Source organism: Clarias gariepinus, chromosome 17, assembly GCF_024256425.1.
Source record: "Clarias gariepinus isolate MV-2021 ecotype Netherlands chromosome 17, CGAR_prim_01v2, whole genome shotgun sequence".
NCBI classification, from domain to species: Eukaryota; Metazoa; Chordata; class Actinopteri; order Siluriformes; family Clariidae; genus Clarias; species Clarias gariepinus.
Window position 1 is genome coordinate 18,604,557 of NC_071116.1, and position 18,152 is coordinate 18,622,708.

At 36.6% G+C, this 18,152-nt stretch overlaps 1 protein-coding gene across 1 annotated transcript in view; it reads left to right on the forward strand.

The window, feature by feature from the left end:
- Positions 1-18,152, forward strand: part of LOC128545816 (fibrillin-2-like) — a 75,861-nt gene that overhangs the window by 40,156 nt on the left and 17,553 nt on the right. The window contains exons 25-52 of the mRNA XM_053516486.1: positions 798-923; positions 1,317-1,445; positions 1,550-1,675; positions 1,990-2,115; positions 3,988-4,110; positions 4,509-4,634; positions 5,067-5,192; positions 5,361-5,483; positions 5,799-5,921; positions 6,120-6,245; positions 6,495-6,617; positions 6,705-6,827; positions 6,946-7,107; positions 7,203-7,271; positions 7,650-7,775; positions 8,278-8,403; positions 8,525-8,677; positions 8,769-8,840; positions 8,953-9,078; positions 10,248-10,373; positions 10,796-10,921; positions 12,358-12,474; positions 13,030-13,158; positions 13,249-13,368; positions 13,843-13,968; positions 14,613-14,765; positions 14,870-14,935; positions 15,858-15,983. Of these exons, the coding sequence (XP_053372461.1) occupies positions 798-923; positions 1,317-1,445; positions 1,550-1,675; positions 1,990-2,115; positions 3,988-4,110; positions 4,509-4,634; positions 5,067-5,192; positions 5,361-5,483; positions 5,799-5,921; positions 6,120-6,245; positions 6,495-6,617; positions 6,705-6,827; positions 6,946-7,107; positions 7,203-7,271; positions 7,650-7,775; positions 8,278-8,403; positions 8,525-8,677; positions 8,769-8,840; positions 8,953-9,078; positions 10,248-10,373; positions 10,796-10,921; positions 12,358-12,474; positions 13,030-13,158; positions 13,249-13,368; positions 13,843-13,968; positions 14,613-14,765; positions 14,870-14,935; positions 15,858-15,983 (3,423 nt within the window). The remainder of the gene's footprint in view (positions 1-797; positions 924-1,316; positions 1,446-1,549; positions 1,676-1,989; positions 2,116-3,987; positions 4,111-4,508; positions 4,635-5,066; positions 5,193-5,360; positions 5,484-5,798; positions 5,922-6,119; positions 6,246-6,494; positions 6,618-6,704; positions 6,828-6,945; positions 7,108-7,202; positions 7,272-7,649; positions 7,776-8,277; positions 8,404-8,524; positions 8,678-8,768; positions 8,841-8,952; positions 9,079-10,247; positions 10,374-10,795; positions 10,922-12,357; positions 12,475-13,029; positions 13,159-13,248; positions 13,369-13,842; positions 13,969-14,612; positions 14,766-14,869; positions 14,936-15,857; positions 15,984-18,152) is intronic.

The following is an 18,152-nucleotide window of genomic DNA, read 5'->3' on the forward strand; positions in this document are numbered from 1 at the left end:
AACTAAATCCTGGGCACTCCGGAGAAGGTTTTTCAAGGGAACCCTTAGGTTCTTGGTTACTTCTCTAACCGATGCCTTTTATCCCAGTTTACTCTGTATTTGTTTCAGTGGACAGTGTGTAGACTCTTGGTTGTTTTAAATATTTTCTATTGGAGATTGATGAAGGCTGTTGTGCTCTTGGGTGTTTTCAATGCCCTAAAAAGTTTCTTTTATCCTCTTTTTGTCTCGTGGGTCTACAGATAATTCTTGCGACCTCATGAATTTTTTACACACATGTGCACATACTATATACTGTAAGACCATATATAGACAGGTGTCTGCCTTTCCTTATTATGTCCACTGAATTCATTTACGGTAGGCGCAGGTGGAATCAAGACGTAGAAGCATCTCAAAGACCATTGATAGAAGTAGGATGCACCAAAACTCAATTGCAAGTGTCATAACAAAGGGTCTGAATACTTGTGTATATTTCATTAAAAAACATTTTTAACACCTGGTTTTACTTTGTTATCGTGGAGGACTGTATGTGAAATGATGAGGATAAATAGGATTTTGGATTTGGATTTTGTGTTGAAATGAGGAGCAGCCCAAGTCAGTCAGATACGTCTGACTGACTTGGGCTGCTCCTCATTTCAACACAAAAAAAATACTGTCAACTACAGTATGTGTAACAGTAGTGTAAATACGCAGTAATGTGTGTATGGTATTATATACTGTAAACCCTCTGTTGTAATTGTTAGAATAAATGTATGTGAATTCTGTTGTTTTATTTTGTCCATAATTTTTATTCTTCGCAGACATCAACGAATGTAAAGTCTTCTTGAGTATTTGTACACACGGAACATGCCGGAACACAATTGGGAGCTTTAGGTGTCGCTGTAATAGCGGGTTTACTCTGGATATGGATGGACGGAACTGCACAGGTACCTGCTAGGAATGAAGAACAGATTCCAGATTTGATACCTTTTATAAGAAAAAATAACCATAAATAACAATAAATTCTATAAACAGATTGAACATGAACAGATGTAATCAGTAATAATTACAGCATGGGCACAAAGGGTCACTAAATAGTTTTATCATAATATTGTTCCCAAAAAAAAAAAATCTGTATCTATATATGTATAGTATCTATATGACTATATACCTGCAAATGTAAAAATTTTCTTGACTTTATGGAGAGTATGAGTAATTCTGGAGATAACTGTAAATGTGTTTACTGTTACTGCTGTTTAACTTTCAAAAAAACTTAATTAAGCATCTTGACTGCTCCTATGTTGGCCAACGTGTGTGTCTTCTGTTTTGTGTGAGAATAGATATTGAGGAGTGTCAGATCTCCCCTGACTTGTGTGGACACGGGACGTGTGTGAACACGCCAGGCAGTTTTGAGTGTGACTGCTTGCCAGGTTATGAGAGCGGCTTTATGATGATGAAGAACTGCATGGGTGAGCAGCATAGAGTAGTTTACACTCATCGCTGTTACACAGTTTATTGTATTGCACTGTATGTCAAGTAAAAATTCATTTAATCCTGCTGTTTTGTTCAACAGATATTGACGAGTGTGAACGGAATCCTGCACTGTGTCGCGGAGGCACCTGTGTGAACACCAAAGGAAGTTACGATTGTGTGTGTCCACCAGGTCATCAGTTATCTGAGGATGGGGAGGCTTGTGAAGGTGCGAACTCAACAAACACATACACACAGTATGACTGTGTCAGGCACTTTAATCTGATCTACTGTATGAACAAAGTAGAAAGACCGTCTTCCTTTGTAAAATGCACAAAACACATTTTAAACCTAATTATTTTGTGAGCTTATTTATATTTCAGTGCATTTATATGTATATTTAATTCAATAAAACTTTATTTATACAGTGCTTTTAACAATGGTCATTGTCTCAAAGCAGTTTCACAAAATGAAAAGAATATTTATGTGTGTCACAAATATATATATATATGTGTCTTTGTGTGTGGTGCATGTATGTTCCAGATGTTAACGAGTGTGAATTAAGTGCCACTCTTTGCCCCAATGGGGAGTGTATAAATGTGGCTGGCACTTACCACTGCTCTTGTTTTTCTGGATACCAGCCGATCCCAGACAGAAAGGGGTGCACAGGTAAGGTTTCAAATTCAAATTATATAAAATATAAAAATTAAACTTAAAAATAAAATAACTGTACAACAAAAATACAATATAGAAAATATATGAAGAATATATGAAGAAATATAGAACAATAAGAGCAGCTGTACGAGTAGGTGCATATTTATGTAATTTTTGAGTGGAATGGAGTTAGAATAAATGGTAATAAAAGAATGGTAATGTCCAGGGTTGTGCAATCCACATATGTAAAGTGTCTTGTGCAGTTAAAAGTTATTTATTTAAATTAAAAGGTTTACAAGGTTTCTACATTAAAGCAAAAAGCTGTTTAAAGTATTAAGATTCTGATGTGCGGAACAAAGTAAAAAAAAAAATTTAATGCTGTAAATGCAAAGTAACTACAGTAAGTAACTCAAGTCTCAAATCCACATTTGGTGTAATCACCCTTTGCGTTTTAAAAATCACTAGTATTTTCAGGATATTTTGCGTAGTTTGTAATGTTTACAAGTTTATAAATTATACATCAGTTAATTCTGACCAAGCAATCTGATTGCACAAGAAGCATCCCACGAGGGGTGATAATCGATGTTAACAGCATGTTTAACAATATCTAACACTCCACATCACAGGTGTACGAATTAGCAGAGGTTAAAAAAGTAATAAAATTTTGTACTCAAGTAAAAGTACTGTTACTTCAGTGAAATTTTACTGAAGTACAAGTAAAGTTACCTGTCTAAAAATCTACTCAAGTTAAAGTAAAAAGTAGCTCATTGATAATTTACTCAGAGTGAAAGTTAACAGAGTTACTTTTTTTAACAGCAGGGGTGGGCTGGGGGATTCTAGTGTATTTCAAAAAAGACAAGCAGATATAAATCTCAAACTAGTTGTTTTTAATTAAAGTAACACCTTTGCATAATAAAACTGTTCTCTTTCTTGTGCTTGAAATCAAAGTGGTCACTTAAATATGGCCAGGGGTTTGCTTCATAAGAATTTGATGCCATATTGCTTTCAGCTGGGTCTGCACCACTGCCATCTGCTTTGTCCTTCTCCATCGTCCTTGTGAATTTAGTGCGTTTGCCCCCCACCCCATCAATCAATCAGTGCAGTGGTTTCCTGGGTGCATTTTTTTCCTTCCCTGTTGCATTATTTTTATTTTATTTTTTTTTTATTTGTTTTTTATTCACTAATAAATATTATTAAAAATGTACCAAAGTACAATACTTCAAACAAAACATACATAAGTAAAAGTAAATTTACAGATTTTAAAAACTACTTTCAAAAGCAGAAGTACACAAAAAAACTACTCAATTACAGTAACACGGGTAAATGTAATTTGTTACCTTCCACCTCTGCTAATTATCCAGCATGGGTAAAAGTATGTCGTTATATGTACTGGAATAAATAAAGAGCAGTTGCCTGCCAAAACCCACATTCAAAACCAGTCACAGAAGCACTTTCAGCAAGAAAACCCCTTCTGATACCATTATGTCATTTTAAAGAACACTTTCTGTCCTTTATAATTGCATTTAAATTGTTCCAACCACATCTGGTCCATCCATGTTCTGTTATTCACGGCTACAAAGCTAACTGGTTTCTAAAACTGAATCCTAAATCCCTCTCTAACCCCTGATCCCTACTTGGTGTGTGAGACAAGGAATTGAAGTTAGAATTTACAGAAGATACAGAAGTTAGCTGACATTCTAAAGCGTAATAGGTGGAAATAAAAAGTCAATTAAATAAAAAAAAAAAATTCAAGACTGTCCACCACCTCTATGGTTTATTCTTCTCACTAGCTGGCAACATACTGTAGTACTGATAAGAATTGCATTTCAACTGCTTGTCCAATTTCTGAAGGTTTTTCTCTGTGAAATTATCTGCGTTGTGTTGCAGACATCGATGAATGCACCATTGAGAATGGAGGCTGTGACTTTCACTGCACTAACTCAGAGGGCAGCTACACCTGCAGCTGTGGGCAGGGATATGTCCTAATGCCAGATCAAAGAACCTGTACAGGTAAGGAGATTATCATATGGAAAAGTCTGTTACACAGACCAGTTGTTATCAATGTGTCATGTTTAAAAAAAAAAATCAACATTTTAAAACTTTTCAAGAGCAATGAAATCACATACATATGATTATGAACGCTGCCACGCTCACATCACAACCAGTAAGGCAGTTTATTTTTGTAGTCCCTTCATTTCCACGGAGTCTGCTTTCTGAGTAAGTCAGCATGAAATATAGGGGTAATAACTGGCAGGATTCAAAGCATGAGTCACAGGGAGGAAGGAATGCAAAGGTTAAAATAGGTGCATTCATAAATATGGTCAGTTGAAACACACGCATACACACAGCACTAGTGGAAAGGTACAGAACCGCTTACCAGCTGCTGCTCTCTGTTGATGTGCTTCCAGATGTGGATGAATGCGAAGAAGAGCCTGATATATGTGATGGTGGTCAGTGCGCTAATGTTCCTGGAGAGTACCACTGTGATTGTTTTGATGGATATGTGTCTTCCATGATTACGAAAACTTGTATAGGTGAGTAGATTTGTTCGTATTTGTTGATTTTTTTTTGTATATATTTAGAAATATTTTGATGTTTATATTTAATGAATGAATAAACAAAAGATTCATTAATCAATTACACTTTCAAAGATAATAAAGAAAGAGGAACAGTAACTTTCTTAATATGGCCTATATCTGTTTATTTTCAGTCCTGTTACTTATTCCTGGTTACCAGATTGACTAAAACTCTGGCTATTACCCACACGCATTTCAATGACATTCTTTTGACATGCTCCGAATGTTTTTGAACTTCTAAATGGCGTTCTACTTCCATTTACAGTACATTGCTGTTTCCATTTTTGAGCATCTGTCCGCCATATTTAGCCAGGGCTTCATTTTTTTTTGCTAAGTGTCTTGACATGGAGTTTGGAGAAGGATCACTGCATGCTTGTGTGCTATCTCCAGATGTGGACGAGTGTGAGCTCAATGCTAACATCTGCGTGTTTGGAGAGTGCGAGAACACCAAGGGCTCATTTATCTGCCACTGTGACGTTGGCTTCTCTGTAAAGAAGGGTTCCTCAGGCTGCACAGGTGAGAGGAAATTATATAATAAAATAATTGTATTATTATAATTTATTATCATTTATATAATTAATTTATTTTAGGAGATGATCATGCCTGGAAATAGTTTATATGTAAGATAATAATGTCACTTGTACATGAAATAGGAATCACTGATACAATGTGTTCTTTTAATAGATGTTGACGAATGTAGGATCAATGCGCACAACTGTGCCATGCATGCCACCTGTGTCAACACGCCTGGAAGCTTCCAATGCTCCTGCAAAGAGGGATGGGTAGGCAATGGAGTTACATGTGTTGGTAGGTATCTTTACATTAAATAATCTAGTAGGTAATCTTTACATTAAAGATAAATTACGTACAAATTATGATCAGTTGTAACTTGCAATGTGGCATAGTGGATAGTACCGTTACCATGGACCTCCAAGGTTACAGTAGGTGTTTGAATCTGGCCTTCGGTTTCTGGGCCCTCCCTGCTTGATTTGTTTCCTGGCACAGTCCAAAGATGTATGCTTGTAAAGTGAAATGGGTTGGCACCCATGACCTTACGTAGGATTTTCACACATTACCACAGACGGGTAATCCACCTTCTTTCATGTTTTTGGCTTATTTCAGATGTGGATGAATGCACAAATCAGACCCACATATGCAGTCCTAATGCTAAGTGTATAAACACACCTGGCTCCTACCGCTGTGCCTGCTCAGAGGGGTTTACAGGAGATGGCTTTACCTGCCTAGGTAAGAGTACACAAGAAGACCACATAAAGTGTCGGGAAAAAGTGTAGATCTTAAAACTGTGTTAACATAAAAGATAACAAGCATTATGTAATCTAAAGTAAATTTTTACTTTGTGATTATAATTAGAATAATTACAATTTAGTATAAATACAGTGTCAGGAATAAACTCAGACTGTCTGGTCATTTTTTGTTATGCAGATGTAGATGAGTGCACTGAGAATGCTGAGCTGTGTGAGAACGGCCAGTGTCTAAACATCCCAGGAGACTATCGCTGTGACTGTGAAATGGGCTTCTCTCCAACCCCTGACAGCAAAGCTTGCCACGGTAGCACATTCTACACACACATGCCAGATTTACGACTTTATTCTATTGTTTGCTTCCGTTCTAGGTGGTGGATATGTCTGATCTCACATTCTACTCAATGTTTACTAAGTCTTGTGAGCTAAAATATGTCTTTGCTCAAATTAGTTGAAACGCTGAACAAGCAGGTTTAAAATAATTGAATAAACTACAACTACTGAGAGCATTAGAAGATTACATAGATGAAATACTCTGTCATACTTTGTACTGTAGATATCGATGAGTGCTCCTTTCAGCAACTCTGTGTGTTTGGTACGTGTAAAAACCTCCCTGGCACGTTCCGCTGTATCTGTGAAGAAGGCTATGAGTTGGACCGATCAGGGGGCAACTGCACAGGTACATGTCACTTCAGCACACTGCTTTCATGTATTTTTGAATTATTTCTCTATCCTGTGTGATTTTTAACTCTGTGTTACTAAACAGATGTTGATGAATGCTTGGACCCTATAAACTGCGTGAATGGACACTGTGTGAACACACCAGGCTCTTATGAATGTAACTGCCCTACAGATTATGAACTTAACCCAACTGGAGTCGGTTGTGTTGGTGTGTATGACTATTGCTTTTGTTATCATTACTAAAGGCAAACTATTTTATATTGTAAAGAAACCTTGTGCCTTGTGTTTTAGCATTTATCCTCTTTATTATTTTTTTCTATTATTAGATCCACGTGTAGGGACCTGTTTCCTGGAGGTGGTGAACCGTGGGCGTGCCGGCCTGTCCTGCAGTGTGGAGGTGGGTGTTGGAGTCAGCCGCTCATCCTGCTGCTGCTCCCTGGGCCGAGCCTGGGGAAACCCCTGTGAATCCTGCCCTCCTGTTAACTCCTGTGAGCATGTATATGTTATATTATTAAGTATATTATGTATATTATGATTAATGATAAGTGACCTCTTTCTTAACTACTGTGTCCTGTGTCTTTAGCGGACTATAACACGTTGTGTCCCGGTGGAGAAGGATTCAGGCCCAACCTAATTACTATTATCTTGGAGGGTAATTTTACAGATTATACAACAAAAACAGAATTTACGTTGTTTATTTTAAGCAATAGATGTCATATCGGCTGGTTATATAGTTCTTCAATGAAAATGGCATACGTTTTGTTTAATTTTATAAAAAAACAATCATTTGGGATTTGTTGTTTTAGCTTAAATATCAGGTTGATCTGCCACAGCTTTAGTAAAATCTTGTAATTTTTATGTTTCACATTTGTAAAATTTTTTGTTTTAATAAACATTTCATATTTATGCTGGATGTGCTGTGCAAATTAATACCATTACTACTTTATTTATCATTAAAATATTTTAACAGGTCTTTAGTGTTCTTTTAGTGTCATATTTGATTTAAGAATGTTGAGTTGTTTCTTTTCAGACATAGATGAGTGTCAGGAGCTTCCTGGTCTGTGTCAAGGTGGAAACTGTATCAACACCTTCGGCAGTTTTCAGTGTGACTGTCCAAATGGCTACTACCTCAACGCAGACAGCCGTATTTGTGAGGGTACGTACACGGTGTTAATGAGTATATTACTGTTTTTGTAATAAAATTTTCTCAAGCAGATGATTTGTGAGAATTTTTAATTCCCGGATTAAACATTATTACTCAAAAAACTTAAGATAAAAGGAAAAGTTTACAAATTTAGAAGTCTGTGTATTTAAAGTCTGTGTTGACTGCATCCTAGAGTTTAAGACTGATCTAGTTTTACAATATAATACAACCTACAGTAACTTAGCTTACACTTATCATTTGAGGAAGTCCTTATACTGTATGTACATTACATTCCATTAAATGTGTATGTGTTTACCGTACATGCTCACATCTTTTATTTCTTTTTTTATTTATTAATTGTTTATGCTTGCAATGCATCCAGGCTGGATTTATGTAATCTTAAAAAGAAACTAACTGTCTCGCTTTTGAGTTCACCATCAAAGAGTGTATTAATCCATAGAAGGTGTGATGGACTCATACAGTTAATACACTGATCATATTTATCTGTCTGCAGATATTGATGAGTGTTTGACAAATCCTGCAATATGTGGTCCAGGCACCTGCTATAACACGCTGGGCAATTACACCTGTGTGTGTCCCCAGGATTATATGCAGGTCAATGGAGGCAATAAGTGCATGGGTGTGTATAAAAATTATTAGATGTATTTTTCTGTACGATTGATTTTGCTTAAATTCAATTTCTTCATGCTTTATTTTAGTCCCAGCTTCATGAGACTGATATTTTGTATGTTATTTTTTAGACATGAGGAAAGGCCTTTGCTTTCGCAACTACAATGGCACCACATGTGAAAATGAGCTGGCCTTCAACATTACACAACGCATCTGTTGTTGTGGCTATAACATGGGTAAAGCCTGGAGCAAACCCTGTCAGGCATGTCCCATACCAGGCACTGGTCAGTCTGCTGAACACACACTAAGAGTGGCAGACGTCTTAATAAGATGCATGCACAAGATTGAAACTCATCTCTCTGTTTCTTACTTTAGAGGGGTTTCACACTCTTTGTGGAAATATTGCACCAGGGTTTGAAATTAGCTTTGAGACAGGAAAACCAGTGGGTAAGGCTTTTGTTTTTTTATTATATGTTATATTAAAGCAACGTTTGTGGTTTGCAGGAATGTACTGTATAAGAACTGACTGTTTGCTAGTAACTGATTGTTTAATGTTCAGATATTGATGAGTGTCGGGAGATTCCAGGAATCTGTGCCAATGGCGTATGCATCAACCATATCGGAAGTTTTCACTGTGAATGTCCAAGGGGATTCAGCTACAATGATTTGTTACTTATATGTGAAGGTTTGTAAACCCTTAACATCTGTTTAAACACCTGTTAAACAAGTTTAATAACTTATGTTGTTTTGTTTCAAGAAAGGGCCCGGACTATGTGCAGGAATGCTGTCGTTTGTACATTCTCATTATAAACTTAATGGACCATTAAAAATATTTGTAGCTTTACAGATCATCCACTGATCACGGGCTTGTATTTGAATGGCAGAGTCATTTGTAGCTACTGTACGAGTCAGAGAGAGAAAAAATTGGCCGAACTCTCTGAGGGGTGGCACACTCTCTCCTCTATCAATCACAAACACTACAGTAGCCGATCAAAAAAGAACTTATGTATGCTAACGGGTTGGTTAAGATTTGTCTCCAATGGTGTCACCCAGGATAATACTTTCATCCACACACAAGTTATAATCAAACTTATAGTGTTTTAGATACTGTATAATGATACTGTATAATGACCGCAAGTCATTTCTACATGACCAGTCGTGCACTTTGCGTCTTGACAGCCTCTTCGTGTTTATATTGCTTGTTGCATAGGTTTTATCCTACCATGTAATGGCTGAATGAAAAGTCATTGCAGTGACACAGCTGTAATGTTTGCAATGTGATTTAATGTAATGTTTTTCTTTTTCTTTCGGTTGTTCTTTCTTTCTTTTTCTCTCTGTTTCTGTCTGTCTGTCCATTTTTTTTTCTATTTTTTTTTTTTACTGGTGCACTGGCTGCTGCTTGTTTCACCCCTTCTCCAAATATTTGCTCACTGTCTGTTTGTGTCCAAGCCAGTGTGCTGAGCGGTCAGCTCCACTTCCATCTCCAGACGATGTTTCATTTTCGCTTACAGGGCCTCAACCTAAAATCCTTTCCTCTCCAGTCCTCTCGCAAATCTCACAATGTTGTTGGCCTTTGCCCTGGAGAATGTGATCAATTTCCTCTCTTAAAGTGTCTCCAAGCTGTGTGCGGCTGCCATGGGTTAGGTCTTTAAAAAGGCGCTTGTGTGCACGATTTAAATTCAAACAGTTACCCCGTTTTAGTAGGAAATAAGCTGAATCCAACATGGGCTCTGAAAACAACCATCTTCAATGCAGTAACAATGCTGATAATTGTTGCTGGACATTTAATTGGATGTCCATTGTTTATTCAGTCACCACAGTGTGTATGTGTGTGTGTGTGTGTGTGTGCTTTAGACAACGATGAGTGCAGTGGTTCAGAGATCTTGTGCCAGAGGAATGCAGACTGTATTAATAGCCCTGGCAGCTATCGCTGTGAGTGCTCTGATGGCTTTAAGCTCTCACCTGTTGGAGCCTGTATAGGTGAGATGACTTCATGTCTAATGGTCAGCAAGCAAATGCTGTTTTATATACATTATTTAGACATAATGTATGTCAAATTAGGCATGAATTGATAACGTCCTGTTACTAGAAACGATATTTATTTCATGAGCTTATTTAAATGATATTTCATGGAAAATATACTATTTTTGTAAACTTGAGTTTTAATCGACAAAAAAAGATATGTTAATAAAACTTTTTAAATTGGATTTATTTATGTTTTCTTAAATACTGTATAACATGTCACATTTAGACTAAACACCGTAAACTAAAATGTGGGGTAAGTACATGTGAGCAGTAGTCATTTGTTTAAACTGTCACTGCTATTATATCAACACTTTGCCAAATGATGTTTGTCTTCCTTTCTCTCCTGTTACACTTGTGCACACAAATACTCGTGGCAGACCGGAATGAATGTTTAGAAACCCCCAACCTTTGCAGTCATGGCAAGTGTGTGGACATCCAAGGTGGCTACATGTGCACATGCCATCCTGGCTTCATGGCCACCCCCAGTGGCAAGATGTGCATGGGTAAAGTGAATTTACAGCTACAAGACATATTTATAGTACGCAGTAACTAAGCTAACCACCGTCACCATGCAACACTGAAATAGAGAATTATACAGTGTCTACAAAAACGCTTTATAGATAAAACAGATGTTCGCAAGTCTTACTTTGTACTGAATTAGCTTTTGTATATCAAAGTACAATAATGTTAAAACATTAATACCCCTATCTTCAATGTTGTTGTTTTTTTGTGTTAAAAAACGTAATTAAAATCAGGTGAATGTATTGGGCAAACCGATCTCAGATGAACAACAATATATAACTTTTCACAATTTCACAGTGCAAGTATTAATTTAACAAATTGAAGAAGAAAAAAAAACGTGGGCAATACTAAGTACCTTCTTCATGTCTCCACCGGATTTAAGAGGGTACGTTGCAGCCAGGTATTATTAATTATAAGCCCTTGATTAATTTATCCTCAGCAGGTGTCCAGACCTCTATAAAAGCAGAAGCAGATGTTTGCTGGTCTGGAGTATTCAGGTGTGTGCTAACACAGTGACAAGAGGGAAAGACATACAGTAAGCAGTGGTCTTAGAGATGCAGTTGTTGCTGCACGTTAATCTAGAAAGGGTTTTAAAACCATTTGCAAACAATATAAAGTTAAAGATTATTCAGTGTAAATTATTCAAGACAGGTGCCAATCTTCCCAGGAGTGAAGGTCCAAGCACATTTATCCCAAGGTCAAATTGTGCAATGGTCAGAAAAATACAAAAAAAAAAAAAAGAGCTACATCTCAGACCCTACAGGCCTTACCGAGCATCCTAAATTTTAAAGTCCATAACAGCACAATTAGTCCAAGTTCAGACCTCAATCTAATTGAAATTCTGTGATGGAACTTTTGTGTGGTGTGATGGAAGATTTGTGCATAGGCAAATGTCCAAAAACATCAATGGAATTAAATATGCTTTAAAGATGAATTCGCCAAGAATTTTTCACAACAGTGCAAAAGACTGATAAAGTCATACACCAAACGATTACTTCACCCTTTTGCTGCTTAAGAAGAATCTACAAGCTATTAAAACATTGGGGTACTTATTATCGACATTGTTTTTTTTTTTTTCTTTTTGGCTTATTTTTTTTAAAGTACATAATGAAGTTGTTAAGAAAAAGTTATATGTTGTTATATGTTTGCCTAATACTATGGTCAGATGCATTTATAACAATTATTATGTTCTACACCAGAAATATAGAATTGAAAGACGGGTAGTAACTTTCGAAAATGACTGTACTCATCTATCACTGTAAGATTTGAGTTTATCTGTCCATTTATATGACTAGTAATTGTTAATATTTTAACATAATAATTAAAAGGTTAGCACTTAGGTTTTATTTTAGCTTTGGATTTTCTTTGGATTTTTCTTGGATTTTTTTGTACTATTCAAATTTATGTCCTTCTGCAGACATTGATGAGTGTGTGCATCAGCCATGTAGGAATGGCACATGTAAGAATACTGTAGGATCCTACAACTGCCTCTGTAACCTTGGATTTGAGCTCACACTAAATAACCAATGTACAGGTAAGTGTTTAAAGTTTGATTTTCTTGTATTCTTTAAGGAATAATTCTAAGTACCTATTGGAAACCCATCAAGCACGGGAAACATACAAACTCCATGCACATAGAGATGGAAATCGAGCCTGGCAGGGAATCAAACCCGGACCCTGGAGGTGCAAGGCGACAGTGCTAACCACTACACCTCTTGCATTTCTTTAATCTACATCATTTAATTTAATTAAATATAAAGAAACGAGGGGTACCTCAAGGCTTTTGCACTGTTCATTACTTACAGTATGAGACTTTTTTGAATTTGCAAACCATAAACACGCAGAAGAAAATTGATATTTGTCCTAACATTTAATAGGTCTAACAGGACATCATTAACTGCTTATAAGGCGCTATTTTGTTCTTACTCTGTTTACATGCAGGATAATTCTTTATGAAACAGCTTTAAAAGTAATTGCTTTGTTAATCCAATATGTTTGGTTTTTTTGAGAATAGGAGAATGTTTTATGGATGTTGTGTTGCCATATAAGTATCAAAATATGAATGTTTTATGTTGTTATGTTTTGTTAGATGTGGATGAATGTTCAGCAGCTTATGGTCAGCTGTGCAGAAATGGCCATTGCATTAACAGTATAGGATCCTTCCAGTGCTTGTGTGAAGATGGCTATGATCTCACGCAGGATGGAAAGAACTGTATTGGTACGTTTTTGTTTTTTTTAACTACTAATTTCACCCACTTTTATACAATTTAGAAGATAATTTATCCTCTCTCATTGGTAATGACTCCAGATGTGAATGAGTGTATAATGCTACCTGGAATATGTGCTCCTGGAACTTGCCAGAACTTGGACGGCTCTTTTCGCTGTATCTGTCCACCTGGTTACATTGTACAGCGCAATCACTGTGTAGGTATGTGCCCTACTTTAACACAGCGCTTTTGCTGCAACTCAGTGGTTAGAGTTTTTCAGTTAAATTTAACTTTATTGTGCTAATCTTTGTTAATTTGTATTTTCAGATGTTAAGATTATTAAAACGCTTGAGGTATAAAAACGAACTACTATGTCAAAAAGCACCTAATTATTAACCTGTCTAATTTTAATTGGGAATCTAGCCATAGTAATCTGGCCTTTCTTTGAATCTTCCTAAAAATGTTTGTTTGCATGTGTAATCCACTCTCTGGCATTGTTGTGTCCATCCCATGCCAACAGTGTGTAATCAGATGACTATCCTTTGACGTTGTTAGGTCATGTAACTTGTAAATCCTTGTTTTTTTCACTTTCTTAGTTTACAGTAAAAAGAAAGAAGAGGTATTTTATGTTAGTAATCTAAATAGCTTTATTTTTGGTTGCGATGACTATCTGCTCTACCTTGTAATTCTGCCAGATGAGAATGAGTGTGAGGAGGACCCCAACATCTGTCTGTTTGGCTCTTGTTACAATAACCCAGGCAGCTTTGAGTGTGTGTGCAAACCAGGCTTTGTTCTCTCAGAAAATGGACGTCGCTGTTATGGTAAATCATTCTGATTTAAACAAATGATGTCAACCTGACAATATTTTATGAGAACAGTAAACTTGTGTTTAAACACAACATGAGACTTTTCAAACACACATATACTGTATTCATTTACTGTTTACTGCATGAATCTGCTGCCTGGATAAACATGACAATATAATAGAACATGAGACTTTGCTGGCTCTATAGGGAATCTTACTGTTGGCTCAGATATGTAAAGCATGAAGCATATACTGTATAACTTATTAATAATCTTTATCTTAAATTGATTGATTAAAAACTTAGTACTTTGAGTAGATGGATAGATGGATAGATAGATAGATAGATAGATAGATAGATAGATAGATACTTTATTCATCCACATGGGGAACTTCACAAGATCCAACTGTCCACAGATAGTTACATCTAGAAAATAAGAAGGTAAAAAAAACAATCCTATTAAAAAAAAAGTGTATGTGGGTATGGAAAGAAACCATCAGTGCTTTTAAGTAGTTTAATTTTCTCATTGTAAATGACTTACTTTTTCTTAAATTACATACTTAATCACAGAGGTTAAACCAGCCAGCCAAAAGTTTTATCTGGTATTTAAACAACACATTCTCATCATCTTAGCAACTCATTTCCCTACTTGTTTTTTTTAGACACGAGAGAGAGTTTTTGCTTCACCCGCTTCGAAAATGGAAAATGCTCCAACCCTCAGGCATTCAACACCACCAAAGACAAGTGCTGTTGTAGCACCATGTCCAATGAGGGCTGGGGTAACCCATGTGAGCTCTGCCCCAAAGAACATGAAGGTGCCTTTTATTTTCACACATCTTTGTTTTGTCTTAATTTTGTAAAATTTCACAAGTTTACATGAGGCATCCACTTATGTCATTTCTCTCTCTCTCTGTTACAGTTGGATTTCAGGACCTGTGTCCTTTTGGTTATGGAATCGTTCCAGGCATTGGGGATACAATCATTGGTAAGGAAATGACTGTTTTTAAAGCAGCCCTGTAGGGCTTTAGTCCAGACAGAGCTTAGGTTCTGACTCTGTGATTTACAATTCTCTTGTATAATAAGCCTCTTTTCTAATTTATTACTAAATGACAACACTTTTAAAAACATTTCATTTGACCTTGTGAACTGTGTAAAGAACACAAAATTGTATCTTTTTTATTTATTTATTTGATTTGGTTTATTCTGCCTTGCTTATGTAGCATAAAGAGATTGACGTTGGGTTTTTGTTTTAGTCTAAGCTCTGCAGTCATATAGTTGCTAGATTGAAGTCAACTGTACAGAAATCTTTGTATTGTCTTACCATCTGCAGTCTGGTTTGTGCTTTCGTGTCAAGTCTACATCGATGTAACTGCAGACCAACACAGGCAACACCTGCATACAAGTATAAATGTTTACAACACTGTATGCCTTATTTCAATGTAGGCTCTGCGTAAACTTGACACAGAAGCATAAATCAGGCTTTAGTGTGTGTGTGTGTGTGTGTGTGTGTGTGCATGTGTGCGTGTGTGTGTGTGTGCGTGTATGCAGCCTTTAAGCTTAAATTAGCTAATTTTAGTCCGCTGTAGTTTTGGTTGTAATCTGTGAAGCGAGCCAGTCTACCTTTCTGTAAATAAGATGATATTTTATGCCCTTTAAATAGTGTGATTGATGGGCATTTATTTAAGTTGATGTTCATAGTTTATCAAAAAATATATATCACTTTACAGTTAGGTCCTGTACCAGATGTGTAACTTGGCATCACAAAATATTATGGTTGTGTGACAGTATTGATTGTAGGTAGAAAGGAATAGAATGTTTATATGAGAGAAAAAAGCAGAGCAAGCATATTACTTGATAGTACATTACTTCCAAAACTTAAAGCTAAAACTGTTTCTCTCTTTTGCTAGATCTGAACGAATGTGTGGAAAACCCAGGCATTTGTCACAATGGCCACTGCATCAACACTGATGGCTCCTTCCGCTGCGAATGTTCCACAGGCTACACACTGAATTACACTGGAATGCATTGTGTTGGTGAGGAGGCGTTTGTAAACATTTACCCTAGGCTTTACAGCAAGTATTTACAGCAATAAAACGATAGTAGTTTGTGATGAGGAGAGAATTTTTTAAAAAGCAGAGGCTACGTTCACATCACCAGGCTGAAGTGACTCAATTCAGATTTTTTACCCTAACATGACACAGATCCGATTTTTCTTTTGACACAAATCTGATGTTTTTCAGATTGGAATTGAGTCACTTTTATATGTGGCCCTAAATACAATATGTGACTTAAATTTAATTTAATTTTATATGTATAGTGCTTTTAGCAGTTGACATTGTCTCAAAGCACCTTTACACAATCAAAAGAATTATTTAAATTTGTATGAGATGTGAATATGTATGAATCACAATGATAAGACTGTCCCTGATGAGCAAGCCGATGGACGACGGCAACAGTGGCAAGGAAAAACTCCCTGAGATGGTAATAGGAAGAAACCTTTAGAGGAACCATGAGGGAACCTATCCTCACTTGGGTGAGACGGATAGCAGAGATTGATCTGCATCATACTGTGCGAGACTGGAAGTTTAGTATAACATGAGATGTGTTAAACTTAAAATTGAGTCCAGTTCATTTCTGGAGGCTCAGGTAGACTATAGACGCTCCAGTCCTGAACTATCGAGCAACTGAAGTCACAAGTCTTCAGAGAACAGCTGTCTGCATCAGCTGAGGACAGGACTGTCTTCATGGTAAAGTGGAACCGTCTCCAGTCACCACACGCATCCAGATCAAAATTTCACAGGGAGCCAATGCAGTGTGGAGAAGATAGGGGTGATGTGCTCGTATCTTCTGGTTCTAGTGAAGACTCTTACTGCTGCATTCTGGACTAGCTGAAGCTTGTTTATGCACCTAGTTGAACATCCAGACAGAAAGGTGGTACAATAGTTCAACCAAGAAGTGATAAAAGCATTAAATAGTTTTTCTGCATCGTTTAGTGACAATATATTTCTTTTCTTGACAATATTTCTCAGATTAAAGCATGATATCCTGGTAATATTGTCTACATGTGTTTCAAATGAAAAGCTGGAATCTACAGTATAATTATACCGTGGTCTTTCACTGTTTCACTCAATGGAACAGAAAGGCTATTTAAAGTTACAGTGTGATTAGAAAGCATACTTCTAGCTGCTTATGGTCCTATGACTAGAGCTCCTGTCTTATCAGGATTAACCAGAAGGAAGTTAATTAACATCCAGTCTTTTATGTCCTGCACTCATTGCTCAACTTTAGGAAACTGTTTTTTTTTTTCATCTGGTTTTGCTGAGACGTATAATTGTGTGTCATCAGCATAAATAACAACAGTCAGATCGGATTTTATGAGACTTTTTGCCTCTGCACATACAGTACGTAGGGCACTGTCATCATCAGTCAACATTGGCAGCATGGGGATTTCATCGCAATGCTAGCAGTTGCTTCTAAAACACCTTATGTAAGGCTTATGACTTACTTTCTGGTACATCAGTGCTACACCGATACAAATTTAATACAAAATCTAAAGAGCTCTGTAGAGGTCGGTAACTTCTTACATTCTCTTTTGGGTTCTGTCGTGTTAGTTATCATCATTAGAGTTGATAGGAAAATTAGAGCATGTTCAAAGATTTCAGCAGGCGTCTTCCGACCTCGGTAATGTTTTGTTATTGATTCCTAAGTGCTGCTATCAAGTTCTTATCGATGTTTAAGCACTATTATTTAGTCCTTATTAGTTCTTAAGCATTGCTATTGCCTCCTTATCTGTTCGGCAGCCAAAATCATTGCGGTAAATGTTGATGGAAGTAATGACAAAATTAACAAAGTGATATTTTAGGGAAAATAGTGAAGAATAACCACGATTGAAAGATGCATATGTTAAAGTCCGAAGGACAATAGAAATGTTTTAATGTCTGTGGTTTAATAATTTCTGGTAATTTCATAATAAAGTAAAAAAATATATGTGGCATAGCTCACAAATAAAAAAAAAAAAAAAAAAAGCTTGGAGTGAGATTCTGAAAATATGTGCATGGGTTTTGTGCGTACATGAACGTGACGCCCCTACCCGATACCCTTGCATTTTGTCTTGGCATGCGCAGTTGTGGGGGGCATTGCGTGCATAGCTCGGGTTCTGTATATTCTAGTAGGACAGAGTTAAAAGTTTAATCATACACAAA